The 18,946-nt window shown below is 42.2% G+C and overlaps 1 protein-coding gene across 1 annotated transcript in view; it reads left to right on the top strand.

Annotated features, from left to right (window-relative positions):
- Window positions 1-17,039, top strand: part of LOC119735989 (ATP-binding cassette sub-family A member 5-like) — a 55,549-nt gene extending 38,510 nt beyond the window's left edge. The window contains exons 23-32 of the mRNA XM_038209971.1: window positions 373-464; window positions 1,581-1,692; window positions 5,326-5,535; window positions 8,499-8,671; window positions 9,995-10,070; window positions 10,999-11,093; window positions 13,044-13,160; window positions 14,376-14,650; window positions 15,388-15,443; window positions 16,377-17,039. Coding sequence (XP_038065899.1) covers window positions 373-464; window positions 1,581-1,692; window positions 5,326-5,535; window positions 8,499-8,671; window positions 9,995-10,070; window positions 10,999-11,093; window positions 13,044-13,160; window positions 14,376-14,650; window positions 15,388-15,443; window positions 16,377-16,481 — 1,311 coding nt within the window. The 3' untranslated portion in view covers window positions 16,482-17,039. The remainder of the gene's footprint in view (window positions 1-372; window positions 465-1,580; window positions 1,693-5,325; window positions 5,536-8,498; window positions 8,672-9,994; window positions 10,071-10,998; window positions 11,094-13,043; window positions 13,161-14,375; window positions 14,651-15,387; window positions 15,444-16,376) is intronic.
- Window positions 17,040-18,946: the final 1,907 nt, after the last annotated feature.

The following is an 18,946-nucleotide window of genomic DNA, read 5'->3' as shown; positions in this document are numbered from 1 at the left end:
ATTGAGCGCTGATATCGGCTGCCGCGTGGTCCCATGGCCTGATGAACGATGAACGGGGTAATAATTGTAAAGGGCTTTCAGATTGTTGATACGATGAAAAGCGCTATATAAACACTACGATAATGATGTTTAGTCTACCTATCTTTTTTCAAAGGACAAATCTGCGATGGCCCTATAGCCATATATCATTTGTAAGACATATACTCTGGCCGTGTGCCAAATGCCATGCTTGTATCATCAAAGGCATCATTCCCCCAAATACTTCCCCTATCTGCCTCATTAAGAGATTCTTTAGAAGGTCTAAACAAAATTGCTGACTGAGCAATTGTTTTTGGATGAAGACCGTTTGGTGATCAGGTTTATGTATTGCAGGTCGTGGGTGAGCTCGTCCTGTTCACCTTCTTGCTGTACGTCCTGGAGATCCGCTCAACCGGAGGTTCACTGTTGGAGGAATGGAAGTGCAGGTAGATCCTTGAGTACTTCCTGGCAGGGGCGTCAATCGCTTCTCAAAAGTGGGGGGGGACATACCTTGATCAGAACTGATGCGAGCGTGAAGTGCGAAGCCCTTACGGCGTGGGGTTCGGGGCCCACTTAAGGGCCCCGAAAAAAATTTGATTCTAGATGCTCTGTGGTGTGATCTGAAGCCATTTCTTACCACCTTTCTCCATGCTTTAACTAATATTTTCGTAGCAAAAGTAATTATTTGAACATCGTTTTCGAGGTTGGAGTCATTGAATTGGCTACCAGAATTCTAAGCTACATGCGTGGGGTTCGGGGCCCGCTTAAGGGCCCCGAAAAAAATTTGGATTCTAAATGCTCTGTGGTGCTATCTGAGGCAATTTCTGACCATTTTAACCAATATTTTTTAAGCAAAAGATACATTGAAGTACATAATAGGGCCCTGTAAATGGCCCTGTTACTTCAATTTTTTTTCACATAGTAGTAAAGTGTAGCCCTTTAACCATGCATGGTGAAAAAAAGCTCAGTAAAAATCGCAAGAATGGTGATATTATGCTAATTTGAATACTAGAAAGCACTCAGAGGGCACAACCCTCTGCCTAAGCTGAACAATTTCCAAACAGTGAAACATTTTACTGAAAGCCAACTGTGCAATTATCCTTCATTTGTGCAATTTCTTTAGTATTTTGAAATATTCATGATGCTGAAAGGGTTTAAACTTGGACTAAAAAGGATGAGATACCTATTCAGGTCGAAATTAAAAGGTATTTCCTTCAAATTCATTTGCACTCTTGTCTTATTATGTGCCATGTTGTTTGTAAGGATTAGGACATGCTCAAATCAATACGGTGAAAATCCTTTACTGTGGTAATTTTTTTGTGTACAGGATGAAAAATGACTACTTTTACATAATTGGCATTTTCTCAGCAACCCAAAGTGCTATTTTCATGATTTTTTTTCAGTATTTGAAAGAAAAAGCTCTCAGCTGATACCAAAAACATAAAAATCCACCGATCCCTTTTTTTTTTTAAGAGGCAAATGTTTTGGGGTTGCATTTTTTTGGGGTCACCCTGTAGGCTTGTCTAGTCTGTTCTGTTATCAAACTTTTCTCTATACCGTAGAAAGAGGCAAGGCGGGGCCTTCAACAGAGACATCATTGAGAACGAGGACCCCGATGTCAAGGAAGAGAGGGAGAAAGTCCAAGCAATCTTTGACCAAGGTCTTAATACTGAGGTCAGTCCTTCCGTGGTGTTTGACTTAGTGTTGGGCGGTTCCAGCATTTCTGGAGCCGGTTCCGGTTCTCTAAGGGACTGTGACCATTCAGCCCTGGTATGAAAAGGGCCCCCCGGTACCCCGTCCGGTCCAAAGCCAGTCCGGTCTTCAGCCCAGTCTCGTCCGGTACATGGTCCTGTCTGACCAGAAGTTTTGAAGTCAGTCAGGCGCATCAATTTATTGCCCTTCAGAGAACGGCCAGAGCAGAACAATAGCAGACCTACCGGATTAAAGATAAAATCCTTCCATAACGCCTAGGTATTTTACGGTCCCATTGTGCGCAAAACCGCATGGCAGGTTGGATCTGTGCCGACGAAAGTGTTCTATTGTTTCGCGCTGAGAGATGAAAACCACAAGCGGGTTTCTTCTGGGATATATTACATGTGTCAATACTTGCAAACAATAGCCCCAGGATAGAGGAGTTCCTGATTAGCAACTGGACCAGCTCCTAGGCCGGAAACTGGGACGGTACGAGAGGACTTCTTGGGAGGAGACGAGCTAACCGGGGGGCCCTTTTCATACCGGGGCTGAATGGTCACGGGCCCTGAACAGAGTCAGAACCGGCTCCCGGAAAATTCAATGAAAAACATAAGCCCATGAAATTACATGTAAAGTAAACGGTGTCACCTTGTGAGGTCCGTGCTCCACAGATTGCGGCATGCAATACCTGTTATTCCATGATGTGTTTGGTTTCAAATGTGTGTCTTTTTCCTGTGTGACTATGGGGATTGTGTTGGGCCAAAAAAAAAAAATATTCGGTCTCTGGTCAGACCAAAGTTCCGGAATTGACTCGGCCACGCGGCTTTTTTTTTTTTTTTTTTTTTTTTTTTGCCTTTTTTTTTTCCTTCAAGCTTGGATTGTACAGACAAGGTGGGTACTATTTTGCTTTTTTGGTGTCCTCATGTACATTGGTGTCCTCCATAATTTGCCTTGGTGCTTTTGATCATTTGCCTTGGTGCAATTTCCCATTCCTTGGTGCTCTTTGGTAAAAAAATTTGAGGAGGTGCGGAAATAGAGGGCGCTGTTGGAGCTACCGCGGAACATTTTGGAAAAAAAAAAGATCGACGCGCATGATTAAAATCGCGCACGCTGACCAGAGACCGACTTAATTTTTTTTGGGGCTTTATTGACCAAAATTATACTCGTTATTCTGTCCCTAATTGCCTGTGACTTTATTAACCGCGGCAAGCACCGAGCGTGTAGGACAGAATGAGTCACTGCACACTTACATGTGCACTACCCAGCTTTCAATGTACGTTGCTACGCACGTGCGTGAGTGCCCTGCTGCAGGGCATGCGCCATGCGGGCTGAGCAAGCTTGACTCGACTCCTGTGAGTACAAGTGACACTGAGTCTCCGCTGTGCTGTGGACATAACTTGGAACCGGCTTTGAGTGCTGGAATCAACTCTGGCCAAGTTCGGGCAAGGACCATTAGTCGACTAGTGGTTGATTCGTGACGTACCTTACGCCTGCGCACTGATAGCAACGTGCAAACGTCTCTAGTCAAACGCTGGTCAAAATGTCATCGCAAAACTTCTGGATCCTGGCTCTCTGCTAGCGTTATGAATGCGCGCGGCTATTGGTTACCAGCGAAGCAACCAACCCCAGTAGGCTGGTTCCAAATAGTCGACTAGCGTAGTCAACCACCGTCGACTAGACAGAGTTCGGGCAAACCGGTACGTTAGTTAACCATTGGTCAACTATAGTCCTTGCGCGAACTTGGCCTCTGATGGAGCCAGGTACAGGTACAAAATACCCGGCTCTGAACGAGTCGGAGTTCCACCGAGCTTAAGTTGCATGATACATGAATAAATCCCGAGCACTTCTGTTTGGTTTGTTCTGGTGAAGGTTCCTTGGCAACAAAGGTTTGTTTGCTTGCCCAGATCAGTCTAGCCACGCCCCAGAGTAATTGTGACATTCAATACGCTTATTACCTATAGTACAAGGCCAGTATAAGCCTTAGTCAAGGCATTTGTTTTTATTCGTCCGTACGCAGTAAACGATCGGCGGCATATCCTCGCTATGCAGTGCATTGAAAATACTGCGCGTACAGCGAACCTCATGCGGCCACTATTTTATGCAAATCATTTGGATCCAGACGAACGCCTTGGTCCAATCGTCCACGTGAGGTTTTGGGGGTGGTGCTCATTATGGTAATAGCCTAAGCTGACCTTAAAATGCGTTTTCTTATTGGTCGATTGTTGCGTGGAAACTTGCATAGCGGCGAAAGTTCATACAGCGATAACGTGTGACGTGTACTGTACATAATACATACACACACGTTGTGTGTCTCACATTTCACACAACACCAGTGCACCAATGCACAAAAAAAGTGGTTTCTGACACGTCCGCAAAAGGCAAATAGCTGCAAATAATTTGATGACGTCGGGATTTACCAAGGTGTGATTGGACACTCCACATATTAGCCCCGCCTACCCTTATCTGTATTCGCATATGAGGTCGTGCGCTAGAAATCTTGTGCAAAATAAAGAAAACCATAAGCTTTCGCGGACGATTGGACCAAGGCTTTCGTCTGGATCCAAATGATTTGCATAAAATAGTGGCCGCATGAGGTCGCTGTAAAGTAATGCACTGCATAGCGTGGATATGCCCCCGCGTACAGACGAATAATGACAAACGCCTCGTCCAAGGCTAGGCCAGTATCGGGGGGCGTTGCCTAGTGGCCGTAAAGGGCTCAGCCGAGCCGTTTGTCTCTGACTCTCTGCAAGATGTATCTGAGTCTGTGCAGTTTTCCCTGCCATTGTTTTGACTAGCCAGAGTGAACGTCCCTTCGCTTCTGGTGAATTTCTCCCTTCTAGAAAAAATCCTGGCGACGCCCGTGGCTATTATTAGCCTATAGTGATGTGACACAAAGGCACATTATACATGCATATGAATTCCTTTGGGGAACTAACCCACCGGGCCGGTTTTTATGTGCAACCTCTATGAGAGAACACGGCGAAAAAATCATCAAAAAGGGGCCCTTTTTCACATCTGTCGCCACCACTTCATCATTCGACAGAGTATACCTTAGATCTTACTACAGTATGACCCTAACAAACTACTCTTTCAGAAAATGAAAGAAAAACTGAATAAAACACTGAGTTTCACTCGCGAATTGATGTTAAACACTGCATTTTTGGTCAAAAATCTCCCTGCTTTGTGTATAAACCACGCGTTCAGCCAAGAACTGGTCCATTACATCATCACAGCGTTAAATAGCGCCACCTGGGAGCTTAGATCTCTCGATTAATTTTTCTTCGTCTCGTCAGCTTTCCAACAGTATAACCCTTATTGTGATTGGTTGAGGTTTAGGCTTGCGTGTATTCATTTTTACAAAAGAATTGTTCATCTGAACTCCAATAAAATTTGCGCGTAGGGTCTGTTTATTGTACACGTGCTAGGCAGTGCTAGTGTATATACACCACACACACACACAGCCTGGGAGCTCTTATCTCTATGTGTCCAAGGTCATCTGGCTGTGCGCTTTGGCCGGTTTACATGGGGTCCTTTTGACCGCAAAGGTTTTGATATGTACAAAGGTGTAATGTTTCTCCTTTTTCTCCCTTTCTGAATTTGCCTCCAATTGCTCAGAAATGTGTCGTGGCAGCATCAGGCATCCGCAAAGAATTTGATCGGTCCAAGGGCTGCTGCCGGAAGCAACACAGCAACAAGTTGGCCGTCCGTAACCTGTCACTGAGCGTGAATGAAGGGGAAGTCTTTGGCCTACTGGGACCCAACGGAGCTGGTAAAACCACTTCCATGAACGTCATCGCAGCAGATACTGAAGCTACCAAAGGACAGGTCGGTCCCGAGCCTATCTGGCCCAACAGGCCGGCGTTTATCTCCGGTTTCCTTGGCATGAAACGACTGAGAATATTTCTATTCCCCTTGGACAGGATGCCAGTCCATTGCAGGTTACTCCCCAGCTAATGCTGGTACCCATTTATACTTCTGGGTGGAGAGAGGCAAGTGGGGATTAAGTACCTTGCCCAAGGACACAACGTATGGCCGGCAGCTGGATTTGAACCCCTGACCCTCTGATCATGAGTCACGAACCCTTACTGCTAGGCCACACAGCATCAAATAAACATCCTTCCTTTTCCCTGTCTCATCTTTTAATACTAATACTAATAAAAACTGGATTTGTTAAAGTGCACATATCAACCAAACAAGCTGTCAAGGCACAGTACATTATTATTACCCCTGCTCAGCGGGCCAATGAAAACGAGCCAAAGACCATCTCAGCTCCCTAGGGAGTATACAGCTCGATGCCGCCCTATTGGCGCAATCTGCTATTAAAAAATCAAACACACAACCATCTCTGCTCTCACATGTACCCATATACTCCTGGGTGGAGAGTAGTAAAGTGTCTTGCCCAAGGACACACATACCGCTACATGCCCTAGGCTTGATCGACCCCACGACCTTTTTTAAACGGTTGATAAAGACATGGCTGGCTGGTCTTTTTCAATTCAATTCATAAACATTTATTTCCTCTCTGTGGAGGCAGCATCCTAAAAAGCCAAAGCTTGTGGTGGATGTGCCAAACAATATAAGACAAAACAAGACTAATTATAGAATTTGAAATAATAACAATTGTTAAATACATAACGGTTAAACAAAGTAGACACGATAATAAATAACATATCAATAGCGGCTAAGCCAACTTAATAATAAATCGGGTATTCTGAGAATTAAGTAGGAATGTTTTTAGTTTTTATTTGAATGTATTACTTGAAGGGCAAATAGTTCAAGATGGTGAAAGACAGTTCCAGTTTTTTGGTCCAAAGAAAGAAATGGTGTGTTGAGAAAGGGTTGTTCTGACTTGAGGTTTGTAATTTGGATGAGGACCTAGTATTATAATCATGAATGGATCTATTCAATTGAAAGAGGTTGTGTAACGATTCATAGTCCAAAATTCAATCTACACCGGCACAGCTGCATTTTGCGCCACATCACTCAGTACATGCGACGCGCGCGCCAATCTCCGATCTCCGATCTCCATATATAAGGAGTTGCTTACGACTCCTCGCAAGAGGGCCATACCATAGCATAGGTAGAGGGTTGTTTCTAAAAACATAAAAGTAAAATTGTTTTCAAAAAAGGTCGAAAGTTTATAATTTTTGACTTGTTTTGACTTTTGGACCGAAAAGTTTTGATTTTTGGATCGGTATTTATGAATGGGAATTTCGGCTTGGGTCGTTATTAGCGTCCACACCGGACTGAAACAGAGTGTTTAAAACCTGCCAAACACACATTTACTCCCTTATTCTAAGTCCACTGAACATTATTCTGTGCTCTCTGAAACCAGCTTTACAATGTTTGCCTTGTCTTGTTTTTCAAATTCACTTTAACAAATCATCATGTCTCTCCGTTAGTCGGTATGTTAGTTAGTTCGTTAGTTGATAGTTATAGTAATAAACGTTCTGCACAGCCACATCTCAATGAAAGGCGATAATTCGGGGGACAATAGCCACATGCCTGCTGCATATAGCAGCTCTCGAGATCTCATTCCGTAATGAAAAGTAGCACGCAGCTGCTCAACCGGAAATGTCCACACAAGCTTTAAAGGTAGAGTCCATCATTTGTAATTTGTGCATTTTGTTCGTTTGAAGCAACAAAAGAGTTCAAAATCTAATGAAGGATACTGAGCAACTAACCTGATGAAGTTTCAGCTAAGTTTCAGCTGTACATTCCGAGAAAAACAGCATTCTAAGATCTCAATTTCAAATCAAAAGTTGCTGAATCATGTTTTGAATTGTTTTGAATTGCAACTATACGCGACGTCGCGCACTGATCCGACGAATTATAACAACCGCGCGCGCGTGTGCGTCGTTCGAATACTTGTGCGCGCTGCGCTGAATAACAAAACGAACTACTAATTTAAATTTTCCTACGGTGCTTCTTAAGAATCACCGTTGGAAATGCCTTCTTTCGTTGATTACTTCAAAATGACAGCTTGCCAGAAAGAATAATTTCACAGGGAGTTTAGTCTCCTTACTATCTTTCAACCAAGTTAGTTTTTCAACAATAATTACGCCAGTTACTTTTCGGATGGCTGCAAATGATGGACTCTACCTTTAACGTGGGGAAATGACCACACAGATAACCCATTTTTACACATTTTTACACTAAATTCCTTGTATCTTCAGAATGGACGGTCGCACAAATCTGGGGGTTGCATATTATGAAAATTCATTCTTCTGGCTTTACGTTTGTCTATGTCTGGCTTGGAAAAGTAGAAAAACCACTGATCATTTTTTTCTTGAAAATGTGGGGTATGAGGCTATTGCCTATGGAGCGGAACAGAAAATGACCATTCGTGACAGACCTTTGGTTGTTTATCTCAACATGTCTCGAGATCCCAATGTCAGAACACACTGGGGGGTAGCGGTTTTGTAAAAAAGATGAAGTTCTCTTTTCATTCATATAAGGCTCGATTTCATTGGTTAAGAAACTGGTGATCATTTTTCATGACTGGTTTTCTTGCAGAGGTCAGTCGTGTGAGTGCACGTGGCCAGCATGTTGCATGTGGTATGCAAATCGCAAGGTCAATTGGTCAAGCTGTGGAGCTGTATCACACACATTGATCTTTTGCGCGTTTGGGCCCCAAACTTTTCGTTATGTAGACAACGATTGTACACATTCCGCACACTAAGTGCAACACAAATTCGTTGGGAGTCCGCAGCTAATTCCGAGATCATATCGAGCTTGTTATTTATCAAATTGACTGTTTAGTGTCATGTCCTGGTCCCCCTGTTCAGGTCCAAATTGCCGGCTATGATATCACCTCCTCTCTGAGCGAAGCCTTCCAAGTCATGGGCTACTGCCCTCAACACGATCCGCTGTACTCCCATGTGACAATGCAGGAACACCTGGAGGCCTATGGGTTGATTAAGGGCATTCACCCTACCGACGTCAAGACCGTGGCTCAGCAGTGAGTAGCCTCACATTCGCAGGGTGCATGAATTCTAGAGGGTGCCATTTTGTAAGGGCCCTGTCACACTTCTGCGTATCCTAATTCCTTATGAGTTGCGCATTGACATTTTTTTCATACGCAGTCGTACGCACAATACGCACCTCATATGCATCTCTATCGTTTTGTGTAAGTTTTATGTACGCAGGCATACGCACGGTACGGCCCAGTACGCTGGATAGTTTTGGGCATGCACAAAACTACGCTGCGTACGCTGTTACGCAGTTCATAAGTTATAAATACGCAGCACATCGGTCACGCATCGGTCGAGCGCGGTACGAGTACGCTATGTGTTCATGGGGGACAAGCCGTTCATACGCGGTAATACACTGACCTCCTATATTGGACGTATACATATAGCGTACTTGCAGCGCAGATACAACGCACGCCGAACGAACTCATATCGAATGCCGACGTATTGAACGAATTAGTACCGCTTGTCCTGCGAGCGGGCAGCGCATTGTACTTATTTGTAACTTATGAGAAACGCACAGATAGCGAACTTGCGCACTGCATTCGCAACTCATACGCATGCCATACGCAGTGGATGCGCTGAATTCGTTACTTGTTCGCTAGATGTGCGTCGCACATAAGTCAAAGTAATCAAAAAATTTCGACGTTTTTGATCGTACGGCTGCGTATTGAAACATTTTGATAAGGAACTCATAAGGAATTGGGATACGCAAAAGTGTGACAGGGGCTTAACATTTTATTCAGAGCTAGCCGTTATTTGTGTCAGACGACGCAGGTTTGAAAAAGTTGAAAAGGCAAAACTTGAAAATGCACCTGAACAGAAAACCCCTGAAGTGAACAGTGTCTTCCTGAAATGGCATCATAGCATCTCGTTTGTCAGATATTCCCAAGTAAGATTCATGCCAAGTATTTTTGTTTACTTCAAAATTTGCCTGTGAATTCAGCAGATACAATATTTTACCCTACCAGGAATGTTAGAGATAGGATGATTTTAGTGAAAATGTGTCACTAAAGCATTTACTTTCATGACCACTTTACCGTTTGGTTTCTGGGTCACTTTTGTGCCTAGACAAATGTTGGTTTTATTGAATACCAAAAACCATGAACTTTGGTGAACAGTTAAATTTTAATTCAGCTCCAGTTGCCATCATGATGTTTGAATGATGAAATCTACATGGTCAATTTGTTTTATCGGATTCTATCGGTTACAATTCTTTCTCTGTCATTATCAGCTGGCTTGTGTTATGTTTCATTGTATTTGCTGTTTGAGAATGAAATTGAAATGATGGAATACTCTTTTTGTACCCAAAGTTTCATGGATGCCCTGAACATCACGCAGCATGCAAGCAAGAAACCTTCAGAGCTGTCAGGGGGCACCAAGAGAAAGGTTAGTCTATGTAAAAGACCCTGGCTAAAGCCTGGGTCTATGATATGTCGGCAGAATCAGCAATTAATTATGCAAAAAGACTGCATCTTCACCTCGAGATTCTGACCAATCAGCAGACGCGTTCTATACCCGTCGTCGCGTCATAGACATCGAAAAATAAAACCCAGACACAACATCCATTATCCTTTTGGCTTCAGTCATGCGCTCTGTATGTTACGCGATATGCGCCAACCTTAGAGCCAATGTCCTGTCTGGGTTTTATAGATCTCGATGCCCGGCCTGGCGCCGTTGTTGTATTGCAAAAACACTGCATCCAAATTGACCAATCAAACCTTTGGTCCAGATTTGGGAATGAAATGACATCGTGATTTTGTAAAGTCAACTCCGATTGGCTGGTGCGCAGTGTCGCAAAAATTTGCATTCCTTGATATATGAGATGTTCTTTTGGAGAAAGGGCTTCTCGGAGAACGGGTGATATTCAGACTAGAGAAAGGTATGATGCCTAGCTAGGAAATTGAGGAGTTTGTCAAAGAAAAATTTGAAAGTTGAAATTCCTTTTGGAATGCTCAAACACGTGAACCAACACAAACATTTCACTCATTGGCTTACTGCCATGTACTGACGCAGCAGCAAATCTCCGTACAAAAGACAGTTTACAACAGCAAAACATCCAAAATTCTGGCAACTTTTGTGGTGCTGAAATAAATGTTAACACAGAGGTTTCTGCCTGAAATGACGTCACACTTTTGCTCAGGACTTTGGAAATTTGCATTAGAACTGAAACAAAAAGGCACCAAGTACCCTTGAAACTGGCGACTCAAAAAACGAAAATGAGATTAAATGGGACACAGAGGTGCATTTTCAAGGATTGCATTACAAAAATTGCATGGGCCCTGTAACGATTCTGTTTTTTTCTTCCATCTTGCAGCTATGTTTTGCTATCAGCATGCTGGGCAAGCCAAAGATTGTCTTTCTGGACGAGCCGTCGACAGGAATGGATCCTACCTCCAAACGTTTTGTCTGGTAAGTCGGCTCAGATATTCAGATGCTGTCAAAATCACTCAGAGATGAAACTTTTCCGATTTTAATCGGAAAACCGACTTTTTGAATTTTCCAACGAAATTTCCGATTTTTTTACAGTGTGTCCCACAAAATTTGATTTTCTCTGATGATTTTTTCACAAAATGTCATTTTATTTCAATCATAATTTCGAAGAAAAGTCGATGGAAATGGCGTGTTAAAATCATCGCGAACGTAGTTTTAATCTCTTTCACCAGTCGTTATTGGAGAGTTTCAACGGTAGAAACACAGGGCATAACACTGATCGGAGCCTTCTCCGTCTGGACAAAAGGTTAACATTGACAGGCGACATGGAAAAATCACTGTGTCGCACGTGCGTGCGAATATGCAATGGTACCAGCGTACGTACGTACCGCACCACGTACGTGGTACGCACCACCGCACCACGTACCGTCCGCTAGCACATGGCCGGCCGGGACGGGTAGCCTTGTGAAGGATCCTGTGGATAAAATCATTAGGCCTATGTTGTGCGATTTTCGGAGGTTTCAGATTCAGTTGTACAAAATGCAATGCTTTAAAAATCATGATGATTATCTCGAGGATAGCGAAGAGAGCATTAGCGAAACATTTCACTGGCATTTGTTGGAAGAGAAAGACGTCGTCGATAATGCCTGATTTTTTCCCATGTATGAATGCAAGTGGTTGAATCATGGACATGATTGAAGCACCATGAACGGTGCCCTTGTCTTTCGGACTTTTCCCTCGACTTTCTCAAGTAAGAAGTGAACTTCTTTATTGATGACTCCATTACTCTAACCGTAATTCAGGCATTTTATGCAATGAAAACACTGACCATTTTTTTTTTTCATCGTAAAATTTTGTTTGAATCAAAAATAAAGCAGGAGTTGGTGTCCGGAAATTGGGCATGAAGTGTATTGTACATGCATGTATATGTGTGTAATGGCAGCGCGGCCCAGATTTCGGACACGTATTTTTGTTCGGCCTATTTTCCGATTTTTTTGCCACATGCCAGTTTCATCTCTGATCACTTGTTATAGTTTTGAATGAATTTTGTTTGCTAAGAAGTTATGTACCCCTGATTTGGAGAAATCAACTATTGGAAGGTGGCTTTAAAAAAGTGTGCCCGCTGACACACTTTTAAAAAGATTTGACGATATTGTTGCATACTGCGACCTCGAAGTCACATGCACAAATTGTCTGTCTGAGAATTACAACCGGAGTGCGGGTTTAAGGATTGTACACAAGAGAATGTGATTCCAAATTTGAAACAGCTTTTTTTTTTTTGGAATTGGAAACGCTAGCACCCATACCTGCTGACGAGACCAACAAATTGTGCATAGGTTTTGCCTGTTTTCTCAAGATGTATAGTATCCACTGAGCTGAAACTTGAACAGGTTAATTGTCATGGACCCTACTTACAATATTTTTTGCAGTTTTGTCGCTTCAAACAAACAACTACACAATTGCAAATGATCTTGTGAAAAGTAAAGTAAAGTACAGTCTGTCCCGAGCCTATATGGCCCATCAGGCCGGCGTTTATCTCCGGTTTCCTTGGCATGAAACGACTGAGAATATTTCTATTCCCCTTGGACAGGATGCCAGTCCATCGCAGGTTACTCCCCAGCTAATGTTGGTACCCATTTATACTCCTGGGTGGAGAGAGGCAAGTGGGGATTAAGTGCCTTGCCCAAGGACACAACGTATGGCCGGCAGCTGGATTCGAACCCCTGACCCTCTGATCATGAGTCACGAACCCTTACCGCTAGTCCACACTTCCCACTTGTCTACTTTTGATATATTTTTTTAAGGGGGAAAACATTTCAATGAATTTCAAGTAAATCACAATATTAATGGTTCTCCTCGGCGGTTTTGCTCAGGAAATTGATACAGTGAATAAGATGTTGTTTATCTTTGGTTTTTCATTTTTTGCAGGAACACCATCATTGCCAGTTTCCGTGACGACAGAGGAGCTGTCCTGACGACGCATTACATGGAGGAGGCAGACGCCGTGTGCTCCCGCGTTGGCATTATGATCTCTGGCAGGTTAATGTGAGTAGCATTTGGAAAAAATAGTTCTGTGTTCTCAACCCTTTATCAGGATGAGGGAAGTTCAACTTATCTAGTGTTCCCAATCGAAATGGGGAACAGCTATTGTTTTTGTTAATTTGTTTTCTTTTCTTTTTTCTTTTTCCACTTTTCCTATAGACTTTGTACACGTTTTTATTCTACAAGACCCTAGACCGTAATGGTCATATCTCATTCATTATGAAGCTGATGGGGTTGATACCTTATAGTATTAGAAACAATATTCAAAGATTACTAAATTGCATTATTATTATTACTGTGCAGTTTATTGTACTTATGTTATGACGTCATGAATATTTAATGAGGCAATTTTATGGTCACCATATCTCAACAATACGATAAGTTAGGATTCCAGTTTTTTGCACATTTCCTCATATCGGTCTGAAAATGCACCGCTTGGAACGCCCAGGTCATGTGACCCTTACTACATGTACTACATTGTATCACATTGTACTAAAAGGCTCATGCAATGTAATTTTTTTTAATGCTGTCCTTGAAAATGCACCTTTGTGTCCCATTTAACCTTATTTTCGTCTTGCCATTTTCAAGGGTATTTTGGTGCCTTTTTGGTTTTTATGCTAATGCAAATTTCCATATTCATGAGAAAAAGTGTGATGTCGGTTCAGGCACAAACCTGTGTTACAGCTATTTCAGCACCAAAAGTTGCCAGAAATTTGGATATTTTGCTGTTGTGCATTTTCTTTTCTTTGGTGATAATTGTTGTAAATAAGGCAATAAAGCCAATGAGCCAATTTTTCTCACAAATGTTTTCAACAAGCAGATTTTTGGGTTCACATTTGAACAGAAAACCCCTAAACTGAACAGTGTCTTCCTGATATATGGCATCACAGCAACAACGCCCTCAGTTGTCCAGAAAAGCATGGAAAATTGTTCATGTTTAAAGAAGTGCATCTTTGAATAAAATTAACCAAAAAGGGATGTCAAATAGTTTTCATACATTTAAGAGGAGTAGAAAGTTGCGCAAAATGTGTTCCTCAGAATAATTCATTTCACGGACACTTTAATTCCTAGATGAATCTTGATAAAAGCATACAGTGCTGAGGCGTTTTTTTGGCAGTAATGGGAGAGATTAAAAGGCAGGGCGGTTTAGGGCAATACAGGGAATAATTAGCTCCTCAATTAGCCGAGAATGACCGTGCTTCCTTGGTCTTTTGTCAGGTGCTTGGGTACGACCCAGCATCTTAAGGGCAAGTACGGAGGCGGCTATCTGCTAGAAGCCAAGCTCAACCCTGGAGAGGCCTACTACTCCATGGACCACACCACGGGGGAAGCTACGCGGCTGCTGGAGCAGAAGATGCAGGCGCTGGACGACAAAATCCACCACGTGTTTCCCTCGGCGGAGACAGTTGAGAACTTTGGGGAGCGGGTGACTTACAAGATTCCCAAAGAGGATGTCGGATCGCTGGCGAGGGTCTTCGCTGCCTTGGAAGAAGGTAGGTGCATCATTGTGGGCGGGGCTTAGATAACTAGGAAAGGGAGGCGGGGAGATTGATACAGGTCTTTCTTTTGACCTAAGCCTTGCTTGGCTAAGTTGCATAAATGTAGGTTAGGGGGACGTGAGAGAAGACCAACCTCGCCCCAGTGCTTACTTTATTTTTAACCTTGTTTCCAATAGTAAGCCCTGGATAGGAAACTTTCTTCCTGATTTGATACCGCAATTGGCAAGTAATGGAAAATGTGTCGTGTACTTGGTATTATTTCCAACATGCATTACGTGATTTCTAGTTCATTTTAATTATTACGTCCACACCTTCCCCAAAATACTCCTTTCCTTTCCAATTTGCTCATATTAAATATGAATGTGATACTGCATAATGGCTGGAGAAGATTGCAACATTTAAATTTTGGAGAAAGAAATTGTGCTGACGTAACTCACGCCGTGACAAATTGATTCTGTTTTTACCCCAGACACTGCATACAAAATAAATGCTAACGTAAAGCACAGGCAGGCGCCAGACTATTCCTACTTTGCATACATGTCCTGAACATTTTGGACATGCAAATGATCCAATACCAGGATGAGAGAGCAGGTAGTGGTGGGCGCGTACTGCTCGACACCCCTGGGGACGAGGTTGGGAGAAGACAGATACAGATCTGTCTTGTAGCCTTTGACCTCAGCTTTGATTGAAAAATTTGCATAAAGAATAATTTTTGATTGGGTTCGTTTCAGGCAAAGAGACGTTAAACATTGAGGAATACAGCTTCAGCCAAGCCACCCTAGAACAGGTAGGGTAAAATTTGTTGTCAACATTTCCACAGGTACAATATGTCTACTCTACTACAGTGGAACGCCGCTATAACGAACATCACGGGATCCACAGAGAATGTTCATAATAGTGATCATTCGGTATAGCGATTTTAAGCTGCTGGTGCTCCGGTACTCACTTTTCAATAAATGGCGCCCTTCATAACTTCACCCTGCACGCCCTGGTAGTTACTGAAAGACGACTTCGAACACGTGCCGACTATTGAATTATGTAGTTACACAGTTTTGAGTTTACTACCTACATCGATGTGGTGGCTTTCTCTTTCTATGCCTTGGGGAAATAATAGCCACTTGTCACTCTTCTGTTGAAGGTTTTCAACAACAATGTTAGGTTTGTTTTGTACACAAAAGTCAGGAGCCAAGGACGATGTTTGTTATAGCCGAATGTTCGGTATAGCGACATTCCACTGTGTATGTCTAATTCATTGAACCTTACCCCTTTAGGGTTATTTTGGCTAGAAACGCAGCAACATACATACAGCAACATATTTGTGAAATATTACAAGCCTGCAAGATCCATCCGGGCAAAAATCTCAGGGCAAAACTGCCTCAGAGTCCGTGGTCACCAACTGCAGCAGCAGGGCACAAGTAATGAAACACCTCCTTTCGTCTTTTGTTTACTGTTAATTAGGACAGAATGACGTAGCCTCTTAAGACAATAAGTATATCAAATGAAAGATACTTCCAAGCTCTATCAATTACCTGAAAAATCCGAATTTGGCCTTTTGACCCATTTTTCGCCCTTACGACCTTCTTCCAGGCACCCGACGAATTACTCTTACATATTTGTATTTGTATCAGAAGTTGGCTGGAAAATTTTACCCTTTACGATTTTCAGCAAATATCCCGGCCCGGGTGGTCAAGCAGATTCTCTTATTTTGTTCATTTCCCAGGTTTTCATTGAGTTTGCCAAGATGCAACGCGACGATGACCAGCCTTATCAGCGGCATCATCAAGTAGCGTGGAACAACGCAGACCCGCACGTTGTGGTGGCATAGGTATACACTTCTACTAGGATTTTGATAGACCAACGTATATGTGGAGTGCCTTGGTGCAGTGATTACTGTGTCCAACTCATGGAACCTGGTACTTGTGTTCTCGGGCAAGACACTTTACTACAATCGCCTCTCTCCACCCAGGAGAATAAATGGGTACCTGTGAGGGTAGTGACCAGATTGCCCTGATCTCGAGGCTCGAGCTGCTGCAGAAAATTGGTCTCATGGCCTGATGAACGGGGAAATGATTGCAGAGAGCTTCAAGACTTTGGTATAAAGCGCTATATAAGCAACACATTATTATTAGTAGTAGTAATAAAGTAAACTCCGGATAAAACGTCATATCGCTTAAATCGGCCGTCTGACGAAAGTCCCGAATGTCTCTAATGTATTTTCATTGACATTTTCATTTCTAATACGGCCTTTGTAAGCGGCCATTTCGCCCATTTCCTCAAAACCACACAAATTCCTCTGTATAAGTCGGCATCGTGCTCTGCAGTTTGCAAGAAGTGTCAGTGAAAAGTCCCACACACTGCTAACTGACATCTGTTTATCAATGGCACGGCCGTGATTGGACATGGGCATAGCCCACAGCCACGTGTGCGATCAAAACGGGGTTTTCCTGATAGCATATCAATACCAGTACCCCCTCTCGACTGTACGCATGCGCTCTGTTCATTTTGGGGGTCCCCTTATTGTACCAGTACCATGCACACATTTAATTTGTGATCACTGTACAAGTACGTACGTGCACAATGTACACTTCATGTACATGGACGTACAGTATGCAAGCGATCTGTATATCGTACCACTGATAACGCTAGCCGGCCGCGCCGTCCTTGCTTCGTACGTACGTACATGTACATGCATGACTTTCTGTGATCAATACCACAGCCTGTTTGTGATGATAAACATTGAGGATATATTTGCTGGAATCAACCATGGATGTAGAAATACACCAGGGTAAATCAAAGCCTTTGAATTTTAGCCATGAATCTTGTTTGCATGATCCAGATACAGATGCGCATAGGCCATTTCACCCCGTGATTCAATTTGTGTATTTGTGTAAGTCGGCAAAATGACGACTTGCAGCAGAAGCCGACATTCGCGTAAGTCGTCACAAATTCTCTGGTCCCGAGAGTGCCGTCTTAGCCGGAGTTTACTGTATATTACTAACAGCTCTAATAGGGCGACAGTTTGTTATTAAATCTGCTCTAATAGGGTGACACACCTTATTAGAGCCACACATAACATGTCGCCCTATTATGAAAACTGCCATTTTGCCCCATTTTGACAAGGTTTTTTTTATTTTCACACTGGTTTCATGTACAGTCAGTACTGTATTGTCACAGCAGGTTTGGATGCACAAAGATATGTGCCTGTGTCCCTAGGCATGACACTTTACCCAACTTACTGGAGTTGAATTTGAAAAGAAAGAGTTGTGAATTGCCATTATTGGATAGAAAGAGTTTTGAATTGCCATTGTGCATTGTGTTTCGACTGGAACTTTGCTGTAAGTAAGAGAAACTAAACTAGCATTACCTGTTTTGGAAAACAAACCTACTTTGTAAAAGTATTTCTGACTATAAAATGTTATGTAGCTTATGTGATATACCAGTGAACATGAGCGTAGTTTTCTTGCTCAGTGTGTTTCGCTACCATATATTCAATATTGACAAAAACATAGTTTTATCGGCTGGTGTTCTGTATTGGCAGTTTTGGAATGACGTAAGTTCCTACTAAGAACCGTCTTGAAAAAGCTTCTTGCAATTTATATATTTGAAAATCAGAATATATGAATATGTTTGGTTCTTACTTAGAATAGTCTTGGTGTTTTTTGGTGAAGCAGCTTTCAGTTTATATGTTTGAATATTACTGTACTTATGAGCAATCCAATTTTTATTTAGTTATTTGGGAAATATATTCCATTATTCTGAACAGTTTTCGAGTGGCTTGTATCAGCAGTTCAGCACTAGGCTGAATCCAAGGCAGACATTTGAAAAAGCTAATTTCAATGTATGTGCAGATGTCAGAATATCAATAATATAAGTTTAAAAAAAAAAATACACATTTTATGCTTTTATCGTTGACCAAAGTAAATACGTATGAAATACCGTAAAACTTTCTTAAACATTTTATCTATATGTATATATGGATGATGAAAAAGTGCAAGTATTGTTAAACTTGTTGCATCTTGTCTTGGAAGGTATACATAATGTTGTTAACAAACAGCTTGATTTTGAACGGTTCAAAAGCAGAAAGTATACATGTACCGGTAGTTCAATTTATGCAAAAAAATTGATGTAAATTTTGCAACTGATATGAAATTGAAGTATTTTAAGTGATACAAAACTACATATAGTACATATAATGGAATTAATCAGGGAAAAAAACTGTTTATGTATATTTCTGCGAGCATAATGATTATTATAACTGCTGCCCAAGAAATGATACACAAAGTGCAATTT

The sequence above is a fragment of the Patiria miniata genome, unplaced genomic scaffold (assembly GCF_015706575.1).
Source record: "Patiria miniata isolate m_02_andy unplaced genomic scaffold, ASM1570657v1 HiC_scaffold_29, whole genome shotgun sequence".
In the NCBI taxonomy this organism is placed as follows: Eukaryota; Metazoa; Echinodermata; class Asteroidea; order Valvatida; family Asterinidae; genus Patiria; species Patiria miniata.
Note: the sequence above shows the minus strand (reverse complement) of the source record. Positions and strands in the feature narration are given on the sequence as shown.